Below are 27,954 nucleotides of genomic sequence, written 5' to 3' on the forward strand. Positions count from 1 at the left end.
ATAAATTATCAAATCAGATCTGGATCCATTGTGGTATCGAGCACTATTGTCTCTCTATATTCTATTGAAATGACATATATGATGTACATATATATAATATCCATCTTAATATATATTGATATTAAATCAACTATTTATATTTTCATGCATGACATTATATTTAATAAGAAAAATATTACAATTAATGTTTTAAATAAACACTTTCTCCATTCGGCAAAAATGGCCAAAAATATATGTGCTCAAATATATTTTGAAATATGTTTAAAAAATTCATTTTTCACCAAAATAGTTTTTGGCCCAATATGGCAAAAAATATATATATATAAATTTGGCCAAAAATATGATTAAATATATGCTAAATACATTTACATAAAGCTTAGCCTAATAAAATATATATTTTTGAATTTGAAAATATATTTAGTTTTAACCTTCATATATTAACATATATTTCAAAATGAATTTCAGGGGCAACAAGTATATTTCTAGTTTTACAACCTATAAAGCAAAAAAAATTCCTGACCAAAATATAAAATTTTGTAAAGTATGTGTAATATAAAATTTTATAAAATATATTTTTTGCAGTTGAAAATATATTCAACTTTAACCTTTTCAAACCTGTCATGTTAACAGGCTTGTAACATAGAAAGGTTTTCTTCCAATGTGACTTGAATATAAATGGTTTAAAATATATATAAAAAAATCAAAAACATATATTGGTGAAAAATATTTTTTTTGCAAACATATTTAAAAATATTTTTCAGAAAATAAAAATGTTTTATATTTAAAATAATATGTTTATATTTTTTGCCATATGAATACAGATAGCCTTTTACACATATTTATATAAAATCAACCATTTATCCTTTCATCCATGACATTTATATTAAATAAGACAAATATCATAATGAATGTGTTAAATTAGTTAAATTTTATAATTTGTTAAATAAACACATTTTACTCAAAACTGTTATTTTTACTGTTCTCTGATTTGGGTTTTGATTTTCAAAAATCTGTCTGATTTACATACATTTACTTTTTTTTATAAAAGTGGACAGTATTTTTACTTTCTACTTGAGTACATTTTTTAAGTAAAAGTAAAAAGGACAAGCTTTTAATATAATTAGGTATTAAATGAAATTGAATAAAAAAGTATGATAGAAATAGTAGAATGTAGTGAAGTTTATTAAATATACTTAAAGAATGTACTTGAGTAAAGTAAAAATACTTAACTACCTCTGTGTTTTATACATACAACATTAGTAACTCGAGAAAGGAATTAGTAAATAACCAAAACACGAGAATTGATCAAACCTGTTTCATCGCAGACTGTTGAGAGATCCAACAAACACACCGATTCAAAACAGCACAAGTTCAAAAACAAGCAAATCTTACATTCAGTAATATAGTAACACAAACACACATTTTAATACTGATGATTACGTTCCTACATAAAAAAAAACATTTAAAAGTTATTCATATGAATTATTTATATTTTATCTTAATATTAATGCTGTCAATTAATATGAACCATTATGTATTTTTATTACGTGTTATTATATTATATCTATTATGCTTAAAATCTTAATAATGTTTTTATTTTATTTATTGTTTTAATGAAATATTTTTTTATTACATTAGGGGGCAGTCGTTCTTAACAGCTAAGCGTCGAAAGACTCAATTTCCCATAATCCCATGCGCCACGTCTGCACATCCGGTTAGCAGTGTGTTCAGCTGTACACGTGTGATCGTAAGTTTCTTTGCTATTTATATGTTTTCTCTCTGTTTGAATGAATATTTTGTGTTATTATCTATTTGATAATCTTGTGTTAGACAGAGAAAGCGAGATCATGTTCCTGCAGTATTTTCTGGATGAGAACGGTGACAGAGTTTATACTCTAAAGGTAAGTCCGCATTTTTCTTTCAGCATGAACACTGTTTATATCCACTAAGCATGTATATAATTATCTTTCCTGAGTTATTATAGACAAATTACTAGTTATTAACATAAGACTGTTTGTAAACATCATTGGAAGGTGAAGTACTGCAGCGATATCATGGTAACTTAGCTCAGAATACCACGGTGATTAAAAGTGATTATTGGAGCTTTATTATTGCTTCTAAGTCATGCAATTTATGTGGTACTCCATGGTACTTTGAAGATTTCTATGGTGACACGTCTAAAACATGATAATACCATGACACAGATCAAAAGAAACCGTGACGAATGTTCAACATTTTACAAAAGTGTTTATTCCTTTCTTGTAGAAAGTGGATCCGTCCGGTCAGCCCACGAGTTCGGCTCATCCGGCCCGATTTTCTCCTGATGACAAATTCTCCAGGCTCCGCGTGACCATAAAGAAACGCTTCGGGCTTCTGTTGACACAACAACCGCGACCCGTCCTCTAAACACAGATGACCATCATTGGACATTTATTAATCATTAACATTTATAATGTTTAGTTATTCATTTATCAATTATGGTATCATTTGTATTTGTAGATGTGTCAACAAGAATGTTGTGTTATTATTGTTAACACGAACCTTCATATAAAATAAAATGTTGTTTTTGGATTTTAATGCCGCCGGTGACTGGATTTATTAAAGTTAATAATTTTTGCTAACATTGAAAAAAGATCTGACAAAAAAAGTGTTTTGGAAGCTAGATGCAAACAAAACTACAATGGACTACATTTCCCTCTATGCGTGAGTGACGAAGCACACGTGGTGACGTAACAGAACGCGCCTGTCGGGAGCGCGTATTTCTCCGCAGTCAGTCAGCTAGTTAAACGTTTTGATTTGATTCGGTTCCAAAGATTGTTGTAGATGAACGGAACCGAAGTGTCGATCTGGACCTAAGAGTGTCAGTCACAACAGGTAATTGAGTTTTTAACTATAATCTATCGTTCACGTTGTTCGCAAGTAAACGACGAGGCTGGTTCATACTGGTTTAAAACATGCGCGCGTGTTTATACGCGCCGACGAACATTGAGAGACAGACGCGCTAATGTGTTTGTGTTAAGGTGACCGGCTATACACTTTATGTGCACATACTGGACCATTTTGACCTACTTCTTCAGAGTGTGAGGGTGATTTTAATTGGCTTAATGGAACCAGTCAGGTGTGCGCGCCCGCTGACAGAAAGTGTCGCAGGATCCAGCGCGGTGTTTATGGGCGTCGTATCATGGTACTGAATATGATATGTGTGCCGGTTAGCTACGCTTCATTTTAGGGATTACAATCTTACAATCCATATGATCTGTCAAACTAAACAACGTTTTGTGTTTAGCTGCCAACCTAGATAGCATGTTGGCTGCCTAACGTATCTCAACTGTATTTGGGCTTCATCATACATGTAGAGATCATGTGGATGTGTGGTTGCAATCCACCGATCTGGGTCTGTTTACACCTTTTGTATTCAGTCCGGTTTGTTATTAGTAGGAAGTGACGTGATTGACAGCTGTCAGAGAGTTGAATGAACACCTGTCTGTCTGTGCGCAGTTGAGGTAATCTTCTGTTATCTCTAGTTGATATGTTTGACTAGTTATTTATTCAAACAGATTAAAGAATAATCCGATTAAAATTGTCCCTGCTTTATATCTTTTGGATGGTTGGAATAGTGATTAGTTTATTGTTGACATGCAGTATAACCAGTTTCTAACCAGCCTCACCAAAACCTTTATCATCGGCCCAATGATATAAACCAGCTTTGTAACCGACCGAGCCGGTTTCACAGACAAGGCTTTGCTAATTCTATCCAGAGACTTGCCATGGGAACTTCATTTTGGAAATATTCCAAGTTGAAAACTTAACATGAATTCATGGGAATTATTAGGAAATTAAGGGAAATTTATATAAACTATATCATATACAAACAAACATAAGCAGACATGCCTGCAAGGTCATACTAATTAAAAAGAGGTCTTGAATGATTTAAATGTAAGTAGAACTTTAATTGATTCCTTCATTGAGTAACGCAAAAGCACAATAAACATTATTATGCTTGTAATAAATAGGGCTGGGCAAAAAAAAATAGATTTTTTGATTAATCGTTTTTTTTACGTGGTTAATTCAAAATCGATTCTCAAAGAGCAGAATCTATTTTTTTTTCAGATTCATTTCCGCAAACATTGAACATAAGCAATTATGTTAATCTAATTACTAGTCTTCTTCACTAGATGTCAACCTCTTTTGCCTTGCGCGATGTTATCAAAGAGCGAGAGGCGAGCCTGTCGTTCATTCAGTGCTTAAAACGGCAGTTTCAGGAGAGCTTCATTGACGTTGATGCCACCTTTACATAAAAAGTCAGAGGTATTGAAGCATTTTAGATTTCGCAAGAAAATCGACAACGATAGTGTTGTGGCTTTTAATTTCTTTTTATTAATTACCCACTTGAAAACTTCTGTTCGCTGTTCTTTTTTTATTAATATAGTATTTGTATTAAATCATTGAGTTGAATCTAGAAAATTGAATTGAGAATTGGAATCGAATCGATTGGATAGCTTGTGAATCAAAATCGAATCGATCTGGAAAATCTGAATTAATACCCAGCCCTAGTAATAAACCTAATAATTGTGTTTATACCACGGGTCTGTTGAAAGCTTGATTCTGATTGGCTGAGAAATGTTTAATGGGTGTTGGTTATTTTTCTGTAAACCACTCACCTAACTTGTCAAATGTCTTTAAAACAGGCACCAGAGCAATATTTGTGGTAACCGTGGTATACGTGAAAAAATTGACTCTTTGAAAATAATGCGCACCCGCGGTGTAACGGCACGACGCTGGGTGTGCATTATCTTCTTATAATTCAACAGCCCATCGCCAATTATTCCTTACGTGTCCAATAAATGTGTTCAAACTTTGGTTGTACAGTATTTCTGTATAACAGAAAACGTTCTCACAGAATGTAGTAGAAAGATCATCACAGCCACATGACAGCTAGCCTCATAAATTTTTAACGCAATAGTGCTAGCTTACATTTAGATATCTGATTTACTGGCTAGCTAGCTACTGTATAACACATTTTGGTATTTGCTAGTTAAACTCTAATACACTAGTCAACATTTGAAGTGGATCAAAAAAAGTTTATCGAAGTTGTCCTAAGGACGTGTATTTTTCAAACTTTTAAGACAATTTTTTGTTTTATTTTTGATCCACTTCAAATGTCGACTACTATATAATCAAATATATTTATTAAAGTTTTGTCATCAAAACTTACTTGAGTTGATGTAGTCATTGGGTAGAAATTTAACTGAAATTGCATTGAATCTTGTTGTTTTAAACAAAATTATGCTACAAGATATTTTCTAACTAAATTTAAGTTCCCTGTTATAGTAAAGTCCAGTAAATTCTGATATATTCCCGTTAATTCCCATGGAAAGTTTCCAGCCTTGAAAATTCCCAGTATTTTGCCACCTTTACTTTACGTGCAAGTTATTTTTAGTTGAGAATGCTCAAACACGTGTTTTAGTTTAGGACTAGCCAGATTAAGCCTTATCTGTGAATCTGGAGTGTTTATAATGTAAACCAGTCACTATTAAAATTTGCTTTTTTGTTTGCTATAAATATTTGATATTTTGCTTCTTTTTGTGTTGTTTGTCTTTTCTCTACACGTTCACACAGACGTACACATTTTATTCATTAGATTTCTGTATGACATCAGTCTGTGTCATTGAGGATAACAGAAGTACATCTATTTGTAATGAGTCAGATGGTTTCATACAGTGAAGGTTTCATTATGTGCAGATGTATATAATGTCCTGATCTGAGTATTTGCTGACCAGACGAAAAACAGGTTCCTGAAACAAGCTGAAAAGTTAGAAAAATTCACAGCTCCCTCAGTACACAATTACCAATAAGTGTACTCTCCATCCATATGATCAGCATCCGTATCAATTAAATCAAATTCGATCATTATTAATATTGAACTGATAGCAGACTCTTGTAGTTTGTCCACCAGTCATATCGCAGAACATCATAGAAGCGTTCACACATAGATTTATCGAAACCCTTCTCTGCTTCACTGTACCGTCTCCATGGCGATGTGTCAGCAAGCATCCTCAGCTGAGAGTTGACAGGTCATCATCGCTATAGGACCCTCTAAACCGCCACGCTGGCGGACCCTCAGCAGCAGCCTGTGGCGCGGGAGACCATGGCATCGTCCGTGCGCTTCACAGTGACGCCCACCAAAGCCGAGGATCTCCCGGGTGCGTCCGACACATCCCCGGACCTCAGCTCGCGCTCCAGTGGAAAGGTTCGGTTCGGCTCCAGAGAAAGCGTGTACCGCAGCGAAGCATACAGCGAAGCGTCCGGAGGGCTCACAACGTACGCGGGGGCTGACTCGCCGGACCCCAGCAGTGTGGAACATGGTAAGACAATAAACTGGTATAAAATTCATGTGAACTAATTTTTGTTTTTTATTTTATCTTTTTGTTAATGTATGTTTTGTGAGAGTTATAATCATGTGATCATTCTGATTTGAGCTGACACACACACACACACACACACACACACACACACAAAGATTCAAGATCATCTTGTGAAACAGGAAGAGAATCTATGTAGTCACATCTTAGGAAGAAAATCAGCATGTATGGGTGGTGGATATCTGGATAAATTTGTCTCCAAATTTGAGTTAAATCTGCCAATCCTGTTGACACAGAAATGCCCTTTATAGGATAATTATTTATACGTACATGTAGATATATTTCAGTTTCTGTCATTACATGGTTGAGGAACTGTGGTAAAGGTGTGGCATTAAGAGGTTTGTGTCAGATAGGAAGTAGACCTGCTGAGTTTGTGTGTTTGTGTGCTGGGGAAGTGAAAAGTGTGTCTTCGGTGTGGTCAGGGGCGTCATTCACCAAAAAATTTTAAGCAGGCAAAGTGTGAACAGCTACCCTTGTTGGTTTTATTTAACAATAAAAATTAAAACTGGTACAATCAAGCCCAAAGACCTGTTCATACACATCTTAAAATAAAATTCTCAAAAAAGCCTCAGGCTTATTTCCATTGTGGTCCTCATGTATTCAAAAATGGACAAGCAGTTCATAATGGGAATGAAATCAACACAAACACATCAATGTATCACATAATAAACTATTTATTAAAAAAACTAGTTAAAAAGCCATTCCTTCTCTTTTAAAAGGACTTTGTTCCTGAATTTGTTTTAAACAGTCAAGCAATTAATTCCAAGCAACAGCGCTCGAATACAAAAAGAAACTCTTAAACCAACACAAATAGATGTTAATTATCCTTGCCCTTGTAGAAAATCCATGAACATCTCTTACGAACACGTAGTAGTCATACAAGTATTTTGGAAAGTTTCTCTGTAGTATTTTGTGTACCATCTTCAGTTAAAGAAAAGTTACCCTTTTGTCCACTTTTAAAAACCTTATTTTCATAAAATAGTTATAATTCAATTGCCTTCATGAATGAAGCCTCAGAATAATTCTACACAACTTATTCTGAGCAATCTGTAATTTACTTTTAACTCATTTATACCAGAAAGTTGCCCCATAATCAAAATGTGCTTGTACTAATGCCCCAGCTAACATTTTTAAAGTTTATCTAAATAAGCAGCCTGTCCTGCTAAAAAAAATATTCGATTACATACTTTAGAATGTGCTTCAACAGCCATACTTTCCCCTGTCAAAGTATTATCCAACATACATCCTAAATATTTTACTCCCTACTTAGAAGTAATAGTCACCTTTCCAACCCTTACCTCTTATTTGGAATTTTTTTCTCAATTTAGCTGCAAAACCAAATAAAATAACTTCAGTTTTCACGTAATGTAAAAACAGCTTATTTTTAAAAAAACAAAAAAAACAGTTGGATACTTTCACAATCTCTTTACTTAATTAATTTTCTATAATTTCTTTTTTTCTCATCGGTAACAATTATTGTAGCATCATCCTCATATAACAAAAGATGGCTAGATCAGGCCATTTTTTTAGATCATTTATGTACATTAAAAAACGTAAGGGTCCCAATACACTCCCTTGAGGTACTCCACAAGAGATGGACAATTTGTCTGAAAACACAATATTTCAATTTACCTTCATACTTTAATCATAATTATTAACATCCATTAAACAACAAAACATTTTATAGTCCATATTCTTATAGACCAGGGATTCCCAAAGTGTGGTGCACGCACCCCCAGGGGTACGCAAGCTGCCACCAGGGGGTGCGCGAGAGGAAAACTGTAATGGCGGTCTGTTTCTTTAAGTGGGATTTTTCCATACAATAAATAATAAAAAAAAATGAACAGTAAACATTTCCTTTGTAATCACTTTTAATTTAAATAAAAAAACTATAATTAATTAGTTTTTGATAGAAACGTAGAAGACAGCTGCTGTCTTTTTCTACGCACTGCTCTTCTGTTATGCACTGCAGCCTAAATGCGTGCCAACTCGTTTCATTCATTCCATATATATTATAAATATGCTTAACTGACTGAAATCAGGGAAACTGTCATGTGGGACGTCTTATGATAAAGTTGTTAGTCACGAAGGAGGAGAGGGACCAAGAGAGAGAAACTTTTTTTATGGCAAAAATAGAAATAGACTACACAGACAGAAAAGTGTTTATGAATGATTTTATTGCTATTTTACACACAAATGTAAAACTCATGCGATTAACAGTCACGTCTGTGATTGGCTGTAATGATCAACACTTCAATAACAGTGAAGTAAAAAGAGACCTTTGATGCAATGTAAGCAGATCTAAATGTAATGCTGTAATTGACATTTTTCGTTTTATTATACAGTTTTTCAGCATGTTTTAATTCTTTTATAAGTTAATGTCAATACAGTTATTCATGTTAGTTCACTGTACATTAAGAAATGTTAAAAGTAACATATACAAAACTTAATTTTATAAATGTATTAGTAAATGCTGAAAATAACACCAACTAAGATTAATAAATGCTGTAGAAGTACTGATAATTGTTAGTTCATTTTAGGTAATGCATTAAGTAATTGTTATAATATACAACTTTATTGTAAAGTCTTACCAACATATTTATATAAAATTATTATAGGAATGCATTTTTGCATCATTTTTGACCTCAGAGTCAGAGCACATAATGGTTGATAGTGATGAATCTAGTTATAAACATTAAGAAATGGACTTTGAACTATCATCTTTGTACAGTTAAACGCCATCGTGCACAATCAAGCACGTAATTAAAGCAGCACAAATATCAGAAAGGGAAGAACTGGTCATATTTTACTCATGAAACAAAGTAATAAATGAAAAGATGCTTGATTAATTTAAGGCTGCATGCTGAATCCACTGAAAATTCTAACGGGGCACATGCCCGGTTTCAATGGTTTCACAGTGTGATCACGTGACACATTTAAAGTAAAACAATCTTTTTTTTGTTTGTTTGTCAGGTGATGTTAAGCTGTCCAGTACTTACATCAATAACTCTCATAGTGTGGATGATGATGATTTCTACGACAGGAATTTGGCTCTCTTTGAGGTTCGTTCTTCTCCCTTCTTCATTTTATAAATCTCATTAAATCCTCAGGCCACATCTCAGCCCAACATGGAAAGAAATATGTTAAAATAAAATGAAGATTGTTTTTAGGACCATTGTGGTTTTTGCATTGAGACATTTTTACATAAGTCAGACTTATCTTGATGTGTGTAATCTGTGATTTACAATCTTCATAACCTCAACAGCAGATGGTGGCCACGATTCTGTGTGACATCAAAGAGACACGAGTGATATTTACTGATAGTCTGATACTGTATAATAGAGATGCTTTCTGTGTGAAATCCTATTATAAATCACTCGTTATGCACAATATAATATCTCTTTTTATCTTGTGAGCTACAATGAATACACGACTGTAGATTCGTCCTGCTTCAGTCTCATTTCTCACCTGTGATGGATACCACATCTGTATCTCTCTCTTTCTGTAGGAGGAAATGGACACTCGGCCCAAAGTGTCGTCTCTGCTTAGTCGTCTTGCGAATTACACAAACCTGACACAAGGTGCTAAAGAGCACGAGGAGGCAGAGATCATAGGCGGGAAACGCAAACCCAGCAAGGTAAAACGCATAGAGAGTCTGTTGGTTTGGTTCAGATGATCATTGAGATGTTAGGTGTGGTCTATTTAGGCAGTAAAATTAGGCTGCCTTGAGGATTTTTTTTTAATTGTAAGGCACCATCATATATGCTTTACAAAAATGTTCCCAGATTGCATTGCCACAATGTTGATTATAAACCATTTCTCATGATAATACACCTTTTGTAAGACTGTGTAGACATCTTACTCATGTAAGTTCATTGTTGATGTTTGAGCATTTTTGTGAGGATTGGTTGGTTGTGTTTGTTATCAGTCTCCTCAGATGGGCACGTTTATGGGCGTTTATCTGCCGTGTCTTCAGAACATCTTTGGAGTGATTCTCTTCCTCAGATTGACGTGGGTCGTCGGTACGGCTGGAGTCCTGCAAGCTTTGTTTATCGTCTTCACGTGCTGCTGTTGTGTGAGTCTCTCGCACGCAAATCCTGTTTGTATTTGGTCTTCTTCATGTTAGAATCTCAGTCAATGTTTGGGAAATTTTACATTTGAACGTTTTTGATCCAAAACTCATTACAGTGAGGAAAACTATGACATGATATGGATAACTCTGTTGGTTAAGTTCTGCATCTCTTTCCATTTACAAAACATACCAAGATGAATATACATACACTGGCCAAAATTATAAACATCAGCAAAACCGCTCACCCACACGATGCCATACACGCTGTCTCCCATCTGCCCTGTAGAGTAAAAACTGGGATTCATCCATAAATTAAACACCTTAGACTGTATCGAATGTGAGCATTTGCCCACTCAAGTAGGTAACGATGACAAACTGCAGTCAGGTCGAGACCCCGATGAGGACGACGAGCATGCAGATGAGTGAAGATGTTGGATGTGGAGATCCTGGACTGGTATGGTTACACGTGTTCTCCGGTTATGAGGCCGGTTTGGATGTACTGCTGAATTCTCTGAAACGCCTTTGGAGACGGCTTATGGTGGCATTGTGCTGTGTGATAAACTGCACATTTTAGATTGGCCTTTTATTGTGTCCAGCCTAAGGCACACCTGTGCAATAATCATGCTGTTTAAGTGGATAATCTCTGCAAAGGAGAAGTGCTCACTATCAGAGATTTAGACAGATTTGTGAAATTTTTTTGAGAGAAATTTTGTGTACATAGAATTGTCTAGGACCTTTGAGTTCAGGTCATATAAAATGGCGGAAAAACAAAAGTGTTGTGCTTATAATTTTGTTCAGTGTATGTAAATAACTTCATTGTTTATTTCATGTGTTTTATCATTACATTGTGTAAAGTGTGTATAAGCACATGTTTTTGTCTCAACAGACACTGTTAACAGCGATATCTATGAGTGCCATAGCTACTAATGGAGTTGTGCCAGGTAACATTTTAACACTTCATTTTAATAAAGATCAATGCATGCAGTTTTCTGACCATATGTTCTCTACAAACTTTCTGATGGACATGTGTATATATATATATACAGTATACAGTACAGGGGTGGCCAAAATTATTACAACACCTGACAGATCTGAAAATATTGACTTTTTGCCTCCAAATGTCATTTCATAATGATGGTTACTCTGAGCACAACAAAACGAAGGGAGTCGTACTGTTTTTATCCACTTTAAACTTTAATATTTGTAGGGCCATATGAAATACGTTTTATTTTTCCCCAAATTGCGTTTTATTATTCTCAAATTCCATGTTTTCTGTTTTCATTTTTCTGGATTCTGGTTTTAATGGTTAAATAAAATGTCAATAATTAAAAGGCATATCTTATTAACTGAAAACATTAAAAGATATGTTAGGTGTTCAAATAATTTTGGCCACTACTGTGTATAAACATCAACATTTGAAGTGGATCAAAACACTTAATAAAAGTTAAATACCCAATACTTGTTCTTGTTATTGGGTAACTTGGATTAACCTTTTGATCCACTTCAAATGCTGAATTGACCTATGGCTAAACCACGCCCCCAAACGCAATGAGCCAATCACAGTGCGCATAGCTAACCCAATACACTCGGACATACTCTTTTTTTATGTTTTTCTTGTCATTTTAATTATAAAATGGTCAAACGGTGTGCATGGGGTACATGCAACTCTGACACTAGGTATCCCGAGAGGCTGGGTGATGTTGTGTTTCCCCGTATTTTTTCCCCTTTCCCAAGCCACATCTTGACCGGGATAAGTGTCTGCTCTGGATTAAGTTATGCGGTAACGTAGACCACAACAACAACTAAACATGTATAAATTAAACAAGGATGTCTACATCTGTTCTAAGCTACGTTATCTTTAACATCTCTAACGTAACGTTAGCCTACCATTAGAAAACGTTAACGTAGCAGCGTTGTACATCATGTCACTTAACATGTTCATTAACGTATCTGTAAATAATCAAGATAACAAGTGTTATTTGTAATAGCAATGTTGTGCTGAATGATTCATGTAAATACTGTAGCACCAAACTAACAGAGAGTTAACTTTCTCTTGGTAAAGATGGTAAAAAGGCTTGTCCTGTATGATACTTAGACCTTTACATATTTAATTTGATCATGATACCAATGAGATGCGGTTTATTGCGTTTACACTGTAACCTTTACATTTTTGCGTGGAGCTGAAGCTTTTCATTGACCTTCTCAACAATAAAATTAACATAACACTCCAAGGCCCTGTTGGTGACTTGAGATGATATAGAGTCTTTCTGTCTCCAAAATTTCATCAATTGCCTACTATGAAATGTCTCCTCCTGTGACAGCTGCCATAGCGCCTGTCACAGATGTTGATGGTTTGTCCTAGTGAGTGGAGGGGGCGTGGCTTAGCCATAGGTCAATTGAGTGTGTTTATAAATTATCCAGCAAAAAGCTTAGAAATTAGTTTGTTGCTGAAATGAAAGTTTGTTGTTGTTTTTGTATTAATCTGTTTAGATAAAAATAATTTGTGTCAGTGTAAATGCAGTTGATGTAATAAATCTCTCTCTTCTGTAGTGTTTCATCTGTAGTCATGTTAACATAGTGACTAACACAACCTCTCTCTCTCTTTCTTTCTCTCTCTCCGCCCATCCAGCGGGAGGGTCGTATTTTATGATCTCCCGTTCTCTGGGTCCGGAGTTTGGGGGGGCCGTGGGTTCATGTTTCTATTTGGGTACGACCTTTGCTGGGTCCATGTACATCCTCGGTGCCATCGAGATTTTACTGGTGCGAGTTCTTCATCATCTTCATCATCAGATTTCTATTAGATGCTAAACACCACACTTAAAAATCTGAATATTTTTGCATTATACAGCATTCTTAATTATTTTAAAGGAAAATGTGCACACTTTTTAAACAAAATATTTTACAATAAGAAGTTTATAGGAAATGAAATGTTATTATATTATGTTTGTTTTTTTCTGTATTCCATCGGTTGACAGATGTACATCGTTCCTAAGGCCGCCATCTTTGTTTCGACCAACCCAGATGACGAGGCGGCGGCCATGTTGAATAACATGCGTGTGTACGGTTCGATCTTCTTAGTGCTGATGTCACTGCTGGTGTTTGTGGGAGTCAAATATGTCAACAAGCTGGCGTCTCTTTTTCTGGCGTGTGTTATCATTTCCATTCTGTCCATCTACACTGGAGCGCTGGTGTCTGCCTTTAGCCCACCAGATTTCCCGTGAGTATCTGTGTTCATGTGAGGCAACGCAAGACATGTTTACTTAAAAGGTGCCACGAGTTGACTTAACAAGCTTTGCTGACACATTTCCTGTTAAAACAGGAAGTTAGGGCAGGACATATGAAAGAGCTCATAGACATACACAGCACAAAGATCCCCTTTTATCAGTTGAATTCTGTGAAGAAGAATTGAATTAATTGTTTATTTGGCTAAGAAGACATGGGTTTTATGGTTTGATCATCTTTAACCAGTTTGACAAACCCATATCTTCACCTAAACACTGTCCTCCTGCTAACCATCCCCTGGTCAATGATTGACAGAATCAATCTCTCTGTTTCACTTTTAGTGTTTGTATGTTGGGGAATCGAAGCATCTCTCAGCACGTGATTAATGACAACCGGTGTGCCAAGACCATGCTGATACAGCGAGCTCCAGCGGTTAACATCTCTACCAATGACACCATGAACAGCACCGAGACTCAAACCGTTCCTCCGCTCACCGTGGAGAAGGCGACAGATCTGTGGAAACATTTCTGTAACAGCTCAGACTTAAACGCAGTCTGTAATAATGAGTATTTTGTCCAAAATAACTTCACACAGATACAGGGAATCCCTGGACTCGCCAGCGGTGTGATCACAGGTAAACAAACATGTGTACAGATTGAGTTAGATTCATGTTAGCTGTGTATAATCATCACTAACTGCTGTGTTTGTAGAGAACATATGGAGTTCATACTCCAGTAAAGGTGATGTTTTGGAGCGTGGCCCTCATCCCTCCGCCCACAGACCCACGGTGTCCAATCACTATTCTTATGTGTTCGCTGACATCACCACATCCTTTACGCTATTGATTGGAATTTTCTTTCCATCTGTGACCGGTAAATCCTCCCTTTCTGTCATCACTTTATCAGTTTGATAGTGGCACATTAAAGATACTACAATAGCAGTAATGCAATTTTTTTAAATGCATGAAACACCTGAATGATCTTTTACACTTGTCAGAATGTCAAGTGTCATTGGCTGCGTCCGAAAACTTAGGCAGCTGACTTTTTGCCTCGCTGCCTCATGAGGCAATGACTTCGGAGGAATGAAGGCAGCTAAGAGAAATGCTTTCGGACACACTTCATAGGCAGCATGTTTGAAATATAAACAGAGAGCGCCTCTGCGATAACTAATCACATATTTGAAAACTGCAATACTAATTTCTCGTTAGAAATGCAATTAAAAGGTGTAAAAAGTGAAAATATACATTTATTTACACTGAATTTGTGCTCCAGATGCTTTCTTGGCCACCATTTTATTTTTTGGAACTCGACCAGGCTCGACCAATTACATTCCCCATGCGCGCACACGCATAGAATTGTGGGACAAGATTCCAGGAGCCAGGAAGTAAACCTAACATTGGATTCGGACATGCCTTGATGCCTTCCTGCTTTGGAAAGATTTAGGGTTTTCGGACGCAGCCAATATAACTAACGGCACATGTATGAGATGCTACATCCCACAATGCACTTGATCTTTCATAAACTGAACAGTGAATGAACTGGAAGCAATATTAAAACAAATATGTATAAGATAGATGTTTAATTTGTGTGTGTGTGTTTCAGGGATCATGGCCGGCTCTAACAGATCTGGAGATTTGAAGGATGCTCAGCGGTCGATTCCTATCGGGACGATTCTCGCCATTCTCACCACGTCTCTTGTCTGTATCCTTACACACACGTATACAGACACAAAACGTCTCTATTATAAATCAGGCAGATATCAGAAAACACCAGGGTTGAATTATCACTTGTGTGCCTCTGGTAAATTAAAATGCAGGATCAAAACGTTATTGAAACGGTTAGTACAGGAGCATGCCACAAAGACTTTATACACCAGGGGTGCCCAATAGAGACAGAGCGCCGATATGCAAATTTGAAAACCACGCCCACCGGGGGGGAAAACAATCCAACCGTCTCCATTGACTTTGTATTGCGAGAGGCTGCCTCCTTGTCATTTCTGGCTTATAACAAAAAACAGAATAATGCCTAAAAGCTGCTGTGTGACAATATCTACAGCTAACAAGCCAAAGAACCCAGAAATAAGTTTTTATAAGCTGTCGAGCCGTAAAACCCAGCTTTTAAGGAGAATAAAGTGGATCGCCGACTACGTTTCCCCCTAGTGGACGCAGTTCTACTAATAGAAGTACTATGAAAAGTTGCCTGTTTCCACTTTTGTTTCTTTAAACGCTCGTTTTATGAGGTCGACGGCTTAAAAAAAACTTATTTCTGGGTTTTTTGGCTTTTTAGCTGTACACCTTGCCACACAGCAGCTTTTATGTATTATTCTGTTTTTAATTTTAATCTGTAAATAAGTTTTTATAAGCTGTCGACCCCAAAAACGAGCGTTTAAAGACACAAAAATGGAAACAGGCAACTTTTCATAGTAATACTATTAGTAGAACTGCGTCCAATAGGGGGAAACGTAGTCGGCGATCCACTTTATTCTCCTTAAAGACAGGGTTTTACGGCTCGACAGCTTATAAAAACTTATTTCTGGGTTCTTTGGCTTGTTAGCTGTACATATTGTCACACAGCAGCTTTTAGGCATTATTCTGTTTTTTGTTATAAGCCAGAAATGACAAGGAGGCAGCCTCTCGCAATACAAAGTCAATGGAGACGGTTGGATTGTTTTCCCCCCCGGTGGGCGTGGTTTTCAGGTTATGACGCGCGGCGCTCTGTCTCTATATGTTGATTGTAAAAAGGCATTGCCTGTAGATTGCACATAAATTAACTGTGTATGCTGCTCCACGACTCCACAAACTTCTGAAAACAGAGAGCGAAATTAGCATTATGGTTTTAAGAGTAATTGTGAAACACATTTCTTCTCAAATGTGTTTTTATAAATCTTTAAAAGTTGTCTAACTTCCGAAATTTACCAGGATGAGCATTCTTGCCTTCACGCAGGAGCTGATCCACACGCACTGATACTGTTGTCATTTTCTAGTTTGTTTCACTAAACTGCATCTCCGCGATATGTACTCCTTTTTTTAGCAGGTAGATCTTGTCGGCTTTATCATTTTAAAATTAGATCACACAAAACAAATCTGGACATCGCTGTTCTATACCCTGCTAAAATCAGACAATGACCATGTTTACATGCATCCTCATAATGCGATTATAATTGGATTTTGGCAATATTGCAACTATACTTTACCTCATGTAAACACAATAAATCAATAAAAATAATGCGATTGAGCTCATAATGGCAGTAAGTATAATTGTATTAAAACAGGTACCGTATGCCGCTTTTAATCGCAGTATGCGGCCATCTAAACACTCTAATCACATCTATAACACATTAACTGAAGTGTGTGTGCTTTTATAATTCACCTTAAGCATGAATTCATTTTAAACTTGACATTAGGAAGCTCTCGCTGCCAGCAGAAACAGCTCAAATAACACCACCACAGCAGTGTATAAAACCATTACAGGCACTGCCATCATATTTCTGTCTTCATCACAGCACAGAATAACCAAATACATCCATAAGAACGTGTTTGTCATTTAACGCAAGTGAATAAAAACAGTGGACAGTATGTAATGTGAAGTCATCATTGGGCTATGTGTAAATAATCAGAAAATAAAACTGCATGTAAACAAGAGCTCCAGTCATGTAAACATCTTACTGCCATTAAGTCCTTAATCTGATTATTGGAAATATATATATATATATATATATATATATATATATATGGTATACATGTAAACATAGTCAATGAATACTGACGGTTTCAGACCCATTAAACGTCGACTGAATGTGTTGAAGTCACTTAAAACAACTGACTACAGATTGATTGACTGAAACTCTTTAAGACAGCTACAGAATATGTATATGTAAAGATTTCATATGCATGAAAGTTTTCCTGAATACTAACGTCAGACCTCAGCTGTGTGCTGTTATTTGGAGCCTGTATTGAAGGAGTTGTGCTTCGGGATAAGTTAGTCTCATCATTCACATCCATGTCTCTCTTTCTACTGTCAGTTCTGCTTCACTTCTTTCTTTCTGTCCTATGTGTAACGTGGTTTTCCTGTGAACGTCTGTCAGGTTTGGAGATTCTGTAAAAGGAAATCTGGTGGTGGGGACGCTGTCGTGGCCGTCGCCGTGGGTGATCGTGATCGGCTCTTTCTTCTCGACGTGTGGCGCCGGTCTTCAGTCACTGACAGGAGCTCCACGTCTGCTGCAGGCCATCGCTAAAGACAACATCATTCCTTTCCTGCGGGTGAGACGGCTGAATCAGAGATAAAACAAGTTTATATGATCTCTGGTTAATGTTTGTGATCTGAACATAAGCGTATACTATATACTCTAGAAACACACCATACAAACCTCTGGAGATAAAGTAGAGAAACACACACTTATTGTTGTAGTTGATAGTGAAGTGTTTGTATTCCAGGTGTTCGGTCACGGTAAAGCCAATGGAGAACCGACCTGGGCTCTGTTACTCACGGCTGTACTGGCTGAACTGGGAATCCTCATCGCCTCGTTGGATTTGGTCGCTCCGATACTCTCGATGTAAGACCACTAGAGTCTGTTTGTGTCGGTTGGTCTGTGTTTACATTGCTTATATTAATTTCTGTCTAGATCTGTCTCTGTCTTACACCCTTCAGGTCCTCTGTGTTATAGGCTACAGTGGCAGATTTGGACAAACACATCTGAAGTTATGTCATAAATTATGACAGATTGATTTACCTATAACTATATGATGGGTACCCTTCAATAATGCATTTTTTAAGGGGACAGTTGCTGACACTAGCTGCTACCCCATCGCTGTGAGGCGCGTACCAAATTAAATCCTGCGTCTCGACACAAGATGGGACCCGCAGCGTTTCCGGTGTCATGAGCAATTCAGTCCCCCCTGGCAGTTCGGTCCCCCCTAGGACCCCGATTGGTACCTAGCACTAATGCCTGGTCAAAAATAGAAAATAGAAGCATACAACATTTTTTAAATAAAAGATAACAAAAAATAATAATATAATAAACTAATATTCATGTTATAGACACATCAGTAGTTTTGTGTCATCATCTGCAAAACAATACTTTTATTTTTGTAAATTTTTAACATACCTTACGAAATGTATTGTTTTAATAGTAAAAGTGTAGTAATCATGGCTTATAAATTATCATTTTAATGTATGATTCAGCTATGTAGTAATCATGTTTTGTATAAGTAATTTATTAACTTAACACAGTACAGAAGTGGAAAGGATACAGTATAATAATCTAAATAATAAAATGACACAAGCAATGTGTAGATCTCCCACCTATAGCCTCATTTATATACTACTGTATGAAACATATCATTTAAAAGACATTAATTGTAATTTTAACAACGTTCTAACTACATAAATCATAACGCGATTTTGTAGGAATTGTAATAAGGCGCTAAGAAAAGAACCCATGAGGAGTTTTTTCAGCCAACGGAATCACGCGGGGGTCCTAAGGGGGCAGAATTGCCAGGGGGGACCGAATTGCTCATGACACCGACACTTTCTCGTTTTCATTCACTCATTCAAGGGAACTTTATTAGTGAACAAATGTAGGGGATAGGGGGCAATTTTGGACACAGTTGATGTAAGATTGCTGCGAACTGCATACATGGGGCATGTTGTCACTAATCTTAAGTGTTTCTCTCTGGCTGTAGGTTTTTCTTGATGTGTTACCTGTTTGTGAATTTGGCCTGTGCTCTGCAGACACTCCTCAGAACTCCAAACTGGAGACCTCGGTTTTCGTATTACCACTGGTAAAACACACACGCACACTTTATAGTGAATATCAGTGAATGTCTTCTAGTTACATTCTGCTATAAAATATGAAAATGTCAATAACTTGATATCTTTCTGTGGACATGGTGGAGACTGTCAACTCTTTCTTTTGATTTCAGGACATTGTCATTTTTAGGAATGATTATCTGTCTGGCTCTTATGTTCATATCATCATGGTACTATGCTATCGTTGCCATGGTGATTGCTGGAATGATCTACAAGTACATCGAGTATCATGGGTATGTTGCAGGGGACCGTCCTGAATGTTGTAGTGTGTCTGTTGTTTATATGAGTGATGGATTATATCAGAGTCTTTTTAAAGTCGCATCACTGCGCCACCAAGTTTGCAACACCTTTACGTCTTGTTACAGCATTAACTATCATATGCTACGCATGCACAAAGGCTCTCCGTCAGATAAGAGATGTTCTTCAGTATTGTGTGTGTGTGTTTGTGTGTTTTAGAGCAGAGAAGGAGTGGGGCGACGGCATCAGAGGTCTCTCTCTTAGTGCGGCCCGATTCGCTCTGCTGAGACTGGAGGAAGGACCACCACACACAAAAAACTGGAGGTAAACACAGACATACACACCGAGACACACACACACTGGTGTTTATGTGTGTGTCTATTTGTGTTTTTCATCAACTTTTCAAACTATTTCAAACCTTATGCTTTTGCATAGTTGTGCACTTTCACGTGCTCTTGTTCATCACAGGCCTCAGCTGCTGGTTCTTCTGAAGCTGGACGAGGATGCTCATGTTAAATCTCCACGCTTGTTGACGTTTGCCTGTCAGCTGAAAGCAGGAAAAGGTTTAACCATTGTGGGAACGGTCATACCGGGAAACTTTTTGCAGACGTACGGCGAGGCTCTCGCTGCTGAGCAGGTCTGTTATAGTAGCCAGTGATAGTAGCTAACATCTATCATGTATACGTACATCTAGTCTCTCTCTCTCTCTCTCTCTCTCTCTCTCTCTCTCTCTCTGTGTCTCTCTTTCAGACTTTGAGGCATTTAATGGAGAAGGAGCGTGTAAAGGGTTTTGTTCAGTGCATCGTGGCACAGAAGCCTCGTGAGGGCATCAGTCACATGATTCAGTCCAGTGGTTTGGGTGGCATGCGTCACAACACTGTGGTCATGGGCTGGCCACAGGCCTGGAGACAAAGTGAAGATCCACAGAGCTGGAAAACCTTTATCAGTGAGTAAGGTTGCAAAATTTTGGGCTGGAAACTTTCCATGGGAATCAACGGGAATAAAAGGGGAATCAATGGGAATAATCTGAGAATTTAAAAAAGAATTGCAGAGTTGCCTTTAACAGGAAACTTGGAAAATTGTAGAATGATTTCTTAAAACCACCCAACGCCTACAACCGCCCACTCTGAGTTGACGTCATTTTTGCTGCGCACCCAAACGTGCCCATTCGGAAGTGTCGAGTATAAACATAGCTTTAAGTTTCCAATTTTGAATATTACTAAAATAACCCAGATTAAAGGACAAGTTCGGTATTTTAGACTTAAAGCCCTGTTTTCAGATTGTTTATGGTCAAATAGAATGGTTTTGACTGAAATTTCGACATTTTCGGCTGCCCTGAGAATTTTCGCTTGTTTGTGTTCCAGCTCAGACCTCTACAATGGCTTTATAGGTGCACTGGAACAATCCTTCCTAAAATGCATTCAACTTTCGTTTACAAAGACGTGAAACTCACCGAGTGGTCAGGGGTGTTCACTGGTATGCTCACACAAAAATCGCTCCAAAAGACGCATTCCAACAGGTTTTATCGTAGTTTTTACCAACTCCATTGACTGTATTAGACGTCCTGTGAGGTACGGTATTACTCCGCGCCGGGAACTTTGTTTCTATTCTTGCAATTGGCAAAGGCGGATTAGCGCCACCTCCTGGGCTGGAGTGTTTATTATTCAAGCTCTAAGCGGAAGAATGTACGGGTGTGAGGCGTTTGGGGAAATAGGTCCACAAGTTAACAACGAATGGTAAAACAGCTGTTGGAAAGCATCTTTTGACGCGATTTTTGTGTGAGCATATCAGTGAACACCCCTGACCACTCGGTGAGTTTCTCGTCTTTGTAAACGAAAGTTTAATGCATTTTAGGAAGGATTGTTCCAGTGCACCTATAAAGCCATTGTAGAGGTCTGAGCTGAAACACAAACAAGCGAAAATTCTCAGGGCAGCCGAAAATGTCGAAATTTCAGTCAAAACCATTCTATTTGACCATAAACAATCTGAAAACAGGGCTTTAAGTCTAAAATACCGAACTTGTCCTTTAAGTTCCCATGGAAAGTTTCTAAAAAAAGATCATTTTGAGATACAAACAGATTCATAAATCATTCCCTACTCAAGATCCACCACAGCACCTGTGCCATTACGTCCTCTTTATTTAAAGCGTAAGATGTCTACATGTGGTGATGTTATGATGTTGTGTGACTTCAGATTGATTTGTAGAGTTTTCGTAGGAGGTTTCTTGAAAAGATTCAGTCTATTTTAAACAAACATTTCTGTGTTGTTCCTCTCCAGATACGGTACGAGTCACCACGACGGCCCATTTGGCTCTGTTGGTACCCAAAAACATCTCACTGTTTCCAAGCAACAATGAGGTGTTCACAGAGGGTTACATTGACGTGTGGTGGATCGTCCATGATGGTGGCATGCTAATGCTGTTGCCCTTCTTGCTCAAACAACACAAGGTGCGTAACGTTGTTGTGCGATTGTTGTCCTGTTACAGCGGTCCGTTAACTAATGTCGTGGCGTGTCTCAGGTCTGGCGTAAGTGTAGCATGCGTATCTTCACGGTGGCTCAAATGGAGGACAACTCGATTCAAATGAAGAAGGACCTGGCCACTTTCCTCTATCATCTACGTATAGATGCTGAAGTGGAGGTGGTTGAGATGGTAAGCATCTGATTTTAGCAATGCACGTATACTTGCTTTGAGTGTGGATGTATTTTCTCAGTGTGTCTGACTGTAAATCTCTTTAGCATGACAGTGATATCAGTGCATACACATATGAGAGGACACTGATGATGGAACAAAGATCTCAGATGCTTCGCCAGATGCGTCTGTCCAAATCAGACCGTGAGAAAGAGGTGAGTGATGCAAGAGAGAAATCTGATGCTGTTGATATAACAGAGATCAACTTCAGGACCTCATGTGACCTCATGTGTTTATCTAAAGCAAAAACGCTGGAGTTTGGATGATGTGAGTTCAAATCTTCAGTAGTTCCTGCTTCTTAGTTCAGAAACATCCAGCACTGTTGTTGTGTTAGAGAGAAATAAAGTTTGGGTATTTTTGTGAGTAGTTTCTTAAGGAAAAGAATTAGGCTGAATTTACACTGCAAATCTTGATGCCCAAATTCCGATTTGTTGCCTGTATCTGATTTTTACCTAATTTTTTAAAAGCGACTCTTAACTGATATCAGCATTTACACTAAACACTTGACAAAACAATTCAAGGTAGACATACTGACCCAGAAAAGCTTAAACCACAGAGGAAGTAAGATTTCACGATATGCAATGGACAGTAAAGCTGCAAGCAGCAGTTATGGGGTAAAGCCCAACAAGGACACAAATGGACCGAAAGATAAGTTTCAGGGTCCCCACGGGTCCTTAAAATCCTTGAAAGTTTGTGAATCTAGGGGAAAAAATCAAGGCCCTGGGAAAGTTTTTTGAAAATATACATAAATAGATACAGGTCATTGAATTAATTTTATGCAAGAAGTTTTTTGGAAAATAAATTCTTATAAAATCCCCAAAAATTCTAGACTTTTTAAGCACACATGCTAAACTGTTTGCTTTAAATGTTTATAGCTTCTGTATGTGAATGTTGATTCATACCAAAATGCTTTTTTGCATAGTTGTGTTTGACACATGAAAACGTCTCGGGTTGCGTATGTAACTGTTGTTCCCTGAGAAGGGAACGAGACGCTGCGTCTCCCTTGCCATACTTACTGCTTCCCTGTAACGTCATCTTTGGCAATATTTCAGATAGCGATGTACTTCCTGGGTCCGCATCACCCTGTCTTTGTCGTTAAGCCTCACCAAAGTGTCACCACAGCGACGCAGCGCGAGTTCCCTTGAAAGGGAATTGTAACAATGTATCTTTAAATGTAACACAATGTAACCTTGCTCTCACTTGAAATGTGTCCCCACATGTAGTCTTTGAATTTTAAGGTATTGGAGCTGGAAAGTCCTTGAAAGGTCCTTGAATTTGAAGTTAACTTAAGTGTGGGAACCATAAATAAGAAGCAGCAGCAGAATAATAAAAAACCTAACAATTACAATAAGGGTCTTTGCCTCTCCAGGGCTTGACCCCTAATGATTATACAAGATTATAGAGCTTGATGTAACAAGACATTAAACTTCAACATTACTCTGTTAAGTGGAGCCGTCGTCCTCCGTTGTGCTGCTAAGAAGAGTCATGTGATCGCGGTGGTGTCCACCTGAGTGGATGTCATTTGCCAGTGTTGCATTTTCAATGACGCGTGACATTTTTTGAGATGGGCTGCGACTATCTGTTTGTCCTGATCCTCACCCTAAACCCAACATTTCATGGGATTTAAGGCGTAGCTGTATTCTATCTAGCCAGAACTGCTGTTTTTCATCCTAATCCTACCCCTAAACCCAACATCTCGCGAGTTTTGGTTGTAGCTATGTCCCATCTAGCCAGAACCCTTGAGATGGGAATATCAGATCTGTCCGCTTACATTGCAGAGGCAAACGCATGTATCCGATTTATTTCCACATATGATTGAGGCCTGACACTGATCAGTGATTTTCAGAATCTATGTGGTTTTCTTCCTGCTTACATGTTTTTGGTTCATATCCAATCTGTGCCACATGAGGGAAAAATCGTAATTGAGTGACTTTAAACAGGCAGTGTAAATGCGGCCTTAGACACCAGTTGACAATAGCATCTACAGTATATAAAAGAGGGGGGAGAGCCTGTACACATGTAGTGCTTTTAGGCTTTCCTTAGATCATTTTTCCTCAACTCACAAAGATGATTTAAGTGCCAGGCAGGAGTCCATGTCTTCATGTTATTTGTAACGGTGTCCTCTGCAGGCACAACTGGTTAAAGACAGGAACTCAATGCTTCGACTGACGAGCATCGGCTCGGATGATGACGATGAAACCGACGGAGCCGAGAAGAGCGCAGAAAACCGGCGCGTTCACATGACCTGGACTAAAGAGAAAGCTCTTCAGATGATAACCAACACACAAACCAACGCTGCTTCATGCTGCAGCACGCCGGAGGGCTTTAGAGACATGCTGAACATTCGACCGTGAGTTATACACCACATCCATCTGATTGAAAAAAACGCAACATAATAAACCAATGAGTGTTTGACACAGCTGCTGTAAATATGAGAGCTTGTTGGCACTAGAATGTCCTTGCAGAAGTATAAGATGGGATTAATTTGTGACGTTCATGTTTTACAGAGATCATTCGAACGTTCGGCGCATGCACACAGCTGTTAAACTCAATGAAGTTATCGTCAATAAATCCCATGATGCTCGGCTGGTCCTCCTCAACATGCCCGGACCGCCCAGGAACCCGGAAGGAGATGAGAACTGTATCCTTTTACACTGAATTGATTTAAGGACACATTAGTTATTAACTAGAAAAATGAGAATTACAATATTTTTTGTTTTAAATAAAGATCATGATTCTCCCACGATTCTGAATGCCAACTAAACAAAATAACATCATTTACTAAAGGTTCTGACAAAAGCACAATGATCACACGCTTAATCTGCGTATTAACAAATAACGGCCGATAAATCGGAAGTAGAGTCGGAAGGGGCTGCGTGGGGTGCCAACCATCTGCTGGTGCGTAATTTTCTAAAACCATTTTGAGCTTTGGATGCATACATTTTTTTTTGACTACACCACATGTGACATATTTCAGTCTGTTATAATTAAAACACTGTGTACGAGGTTAACATTATTCATCCTTTCCTGTTTAACACTTGAATCCTTTAAAAACAATTAGTCATTCATTAAGTATAAATATATTCGTATATCAAAGGCTCTTGCGCTGGAATGAGCTTCTCTCCCATGTTGACACATATTTACGATTAAACTGAAATTTCATTATGACATCCACTAGGGGGCGAACTCAGACAGTCGTGTCCAAATGTAGTGTACGGTTTATCTTTAAAATATTAAAAAAGAAAACATGAAGTGCAATTTTAGTCAAAAGGACAAGAGTGGCTATATGTTGTGAATACTTTAAATAAAACAATTTATGAAAGTTAAAGAGTTATAAACAAAAGAAGTTAAAGAGCTCTGCATTACAAAAAACATGTGTTGAATATTTACACTTGTACTTTTTTTGTGCATTGTTCATAGTAAAATTATTAACATTTGGCTTTTGCTGTTTTAGTAATAAAAAGGCAAAATACTGGAGTTTAAGATGTATGCATCTTTTTTGAAAATGTGTTTTTTAATATATCACCTATAACAAAAAATAACATAAACAACATACGTTATAAAATATATAATAATAATAATATATAATAGGTACAATTAAAAAAACAAGGTAAAAATAGGGGTAAATGTCTTGTCTGCATCACATTTAATTTTTTTTTTAATTTGGCCCTTGAAGAAGAGTAGTTGAAGATTCCTGCTGTAGAGGTGCAGAATTTAAAAAACAATCATTTCCTCTGGGATATAAGAAATGATTAGTACAATTATTAGTAAGCTTGACCTCTGCCTGATTTTAAATAATGACATATTCATCATTTTAAACGCATATGTTTTATGTAAAGTGATTATATTTTTTAACTCAGAGTTTTCACAGATATGGAGTTTCTGGAGGTCCTTACTGAGGGGCTGGAACGTGTCCTATTGGTCAGGGGTGGAGGAAGTGAGGTCATCACCATTTACTCCTGATATCCAGTGAGATGTGAATCCGCTGACATATGAGAGTATTAAAAAGGGAGTGGCCAATTACATGTTCTTTTCTTTATGGTTGACTCATGTTTTTATGATTATCATTGACTGTCGACGCTATTCAGTTCTTTTAGGTTAGTTTGTGAAATCTACCACTCTGACCAAAAGCAGTGTTTGATTTTTTATATTTGGCAATATGTGTGTGTGTATATATGAGCACTTATGTTCTTGTGTGTCATGAATGTAGAAGTGTGACGGTCATGATGTCACACGTGTATGTGATGAACTGGACCAGCGGTTAGCACAGCGATGGATCACAGCGCTGGTGTGTTGCACAGACTGACTCAGGGCTAAAGGACTGTTTGTAATGCAGGACCTTTGTGTGTGTGTGTGTGTGTGTGTGTGTGTGTGTGTGTGTGTGCGCATGTGTGTTTACAGAACAGTGCTGTTTAAGGTTGAGTAGTGTGTTAGAGGATTAGTTCACTCCAAAATTAACATTTAATGAACCTTATGCCACTCCAGATTTAACTCTGATGCTTGCAAAGCTTTGTATGAGAAAGACATAATGTCATTATTCACTGTAGTTCTGCCCAATTTATGTTTTTTTGTTTGTGTCTTACTCATGAATCATTGGGATGATGTTTGTAGTGTATGGCAATTGAGGTCATTGTTCAATAATAACCTGATTAATAATATCAATAACAAACTTCATGTCTGAGCTCATTGACAATAAGTGACACTGATTCTTGCAGCGCACATGAAGATTATATTGTGTTTGACAGAAAGCTGAACTAATACTGGAATGACATGATGAGGAAATGTTTTGAATGTTTCTTTAAATGATGTTGCTTGCGTGCGCGTGTGTATGCGATTCATCTTGTTTCATATACTGTACTGTATGTTCTGCATGAAGAATTTGATTGTAAATCAGCGGGGTCTGATAATATCATAGCAATACATTTAAAGGCTGTGTTACGTTCAGTCTGTTTAGACCAATAATTCAAGCATTCATTGCCCTGATGTGTTTAATTGTTTTTCTCTGCAGTGCTCCTCCTTTCTCAAATGATTGTAGTCTTAGGCTTTGCCTTGTTTGTATGAGTTCAAATGTAGTGGAGGATATAATGTTTTATTTTTGTTTTATTTTTAGCACCAATTGCTTGTATGTCTATGTGCAGGGATTGCTGTTCATTTCATAAAAACAATTTGTTTTCATGTTGGAAATCTCAAGTGTCATCTGCTGTTTTTATCACAAATAAAACGAAGGTAAATCTCGTTTAAACAAAATTGTTTTTTTCCATGTGTTTCTTCTAGAAAGAATTATTTGTAGAAATCATCAAATGCTACTTGAAATTAATCTATGGGAAAAACCCAGTCAGATGCTGAAAAATAGCAGAAGACCTTTATGTTTGACATTTAACAGAAACCAAATGACAGAAACCAGTGCACATCATAAAGTAAAATGGAGTGTAAATTGACTTTAAATGTTATATTGGGAATAACTGGCTATAAAAGTAATGTTGGTTTATTTTTGTCTACAGATGT

The 27,954-nt window shown here is 37.3% G+C and overlaps 2 protein-coding genes across 2 annotated transcripts; both read left to right on the plus strand.

The window, feature by feature from the left end:
- Positions 1 to 1,622: 1,622 nt before the first annotated feature.
- nop10 (NOP10 ribonucleoprotein homolog (yeast)) lies at positions 1,623 to 2,577 on the plus strand. Its single transcript, XM_065261889.1, has 3 exons — positions 1,623 to 1,747; positions 1,831 to 1,901; positions 2,266 to 2,577. The coding sequence occupies exons 2-3, from the start codon at positions 1,848 to 1,850 to the stop codon at positions 2,404 to 2,406; spliced, it is 195 nt and encodes a 64-aa protein (XP_065117961.1). The 5' UTR covers positions 1,623 to 1,747; positions 1,831 to 1,847; the 3' UTR covers positions 2,407 to 2,577.
- Positions 2,578 to 2,722: 145 nt separating this feature from the next.
- Positions 2,723 to 27,696, plus strand: LOC135743974 (solute carrier family 12 member 6-like). The gene is made up of 25 exons (XM_065261888.1): positions 2,723 to 2,874; positions 5,620 to 6,365; positions 9,396 to 9,484; positions 9,931 to 10,059; positions 10,351 to 10,497; positions 11,381 to 11,435; positions 13,124 to 13,254; positions 13,470 to 13,711; positions 14,058 to 14,350; positions 14,427 to 14,588; positions 15,318 to 15,416; positions 17,635 to 17,692; positions 17,800 to 17,974; positions 18,149 to 18,267; positions 19,397 to 19,495; positions 19,637 to 19,756; positions 19,980 to 20,084; positions 20,229 to 20,397; positions 20,511 to 20,706; positions 22,038 to 22,207; positions 22,279 to 22,410; positions 22,497 to 22,604; positions 24,579 to 24,799; positions 24,957 to 25,090; positions 26,321 to 27,696. Exons 2-25 carry the CDS (start codon positions 6,149 to 6,151, stop codon positions 26,410 to 26,412), a joined length of 3,462 nt encoding a protein of 1,153 aa, XP_065117960.1. The 5' UTR covers positions 2,723 to 2,874; positions 5,620 to 6,148; the 3' UTR covers positions 26,413 to 27,696.
- The last annotated feature ends 258 nt before the right edge of the window (positions 27,697 to 27,954 follow it).

This window comes from Paramisgurnus dabryanus, chromosome 2 (assembly GCF_030506205.2).
Source record: "Paramisgurnus dabryanus chromosome 2, PD_genome_1.1, whole genome shotgun sequence".
NCBI classification, from domain to species: Eukaryota; Metazoa; Chordata; class Actinopteri; order Cypriniformes; family Cobitidae; genus Paramisgurnus; species Paramisgurnus dabryanus.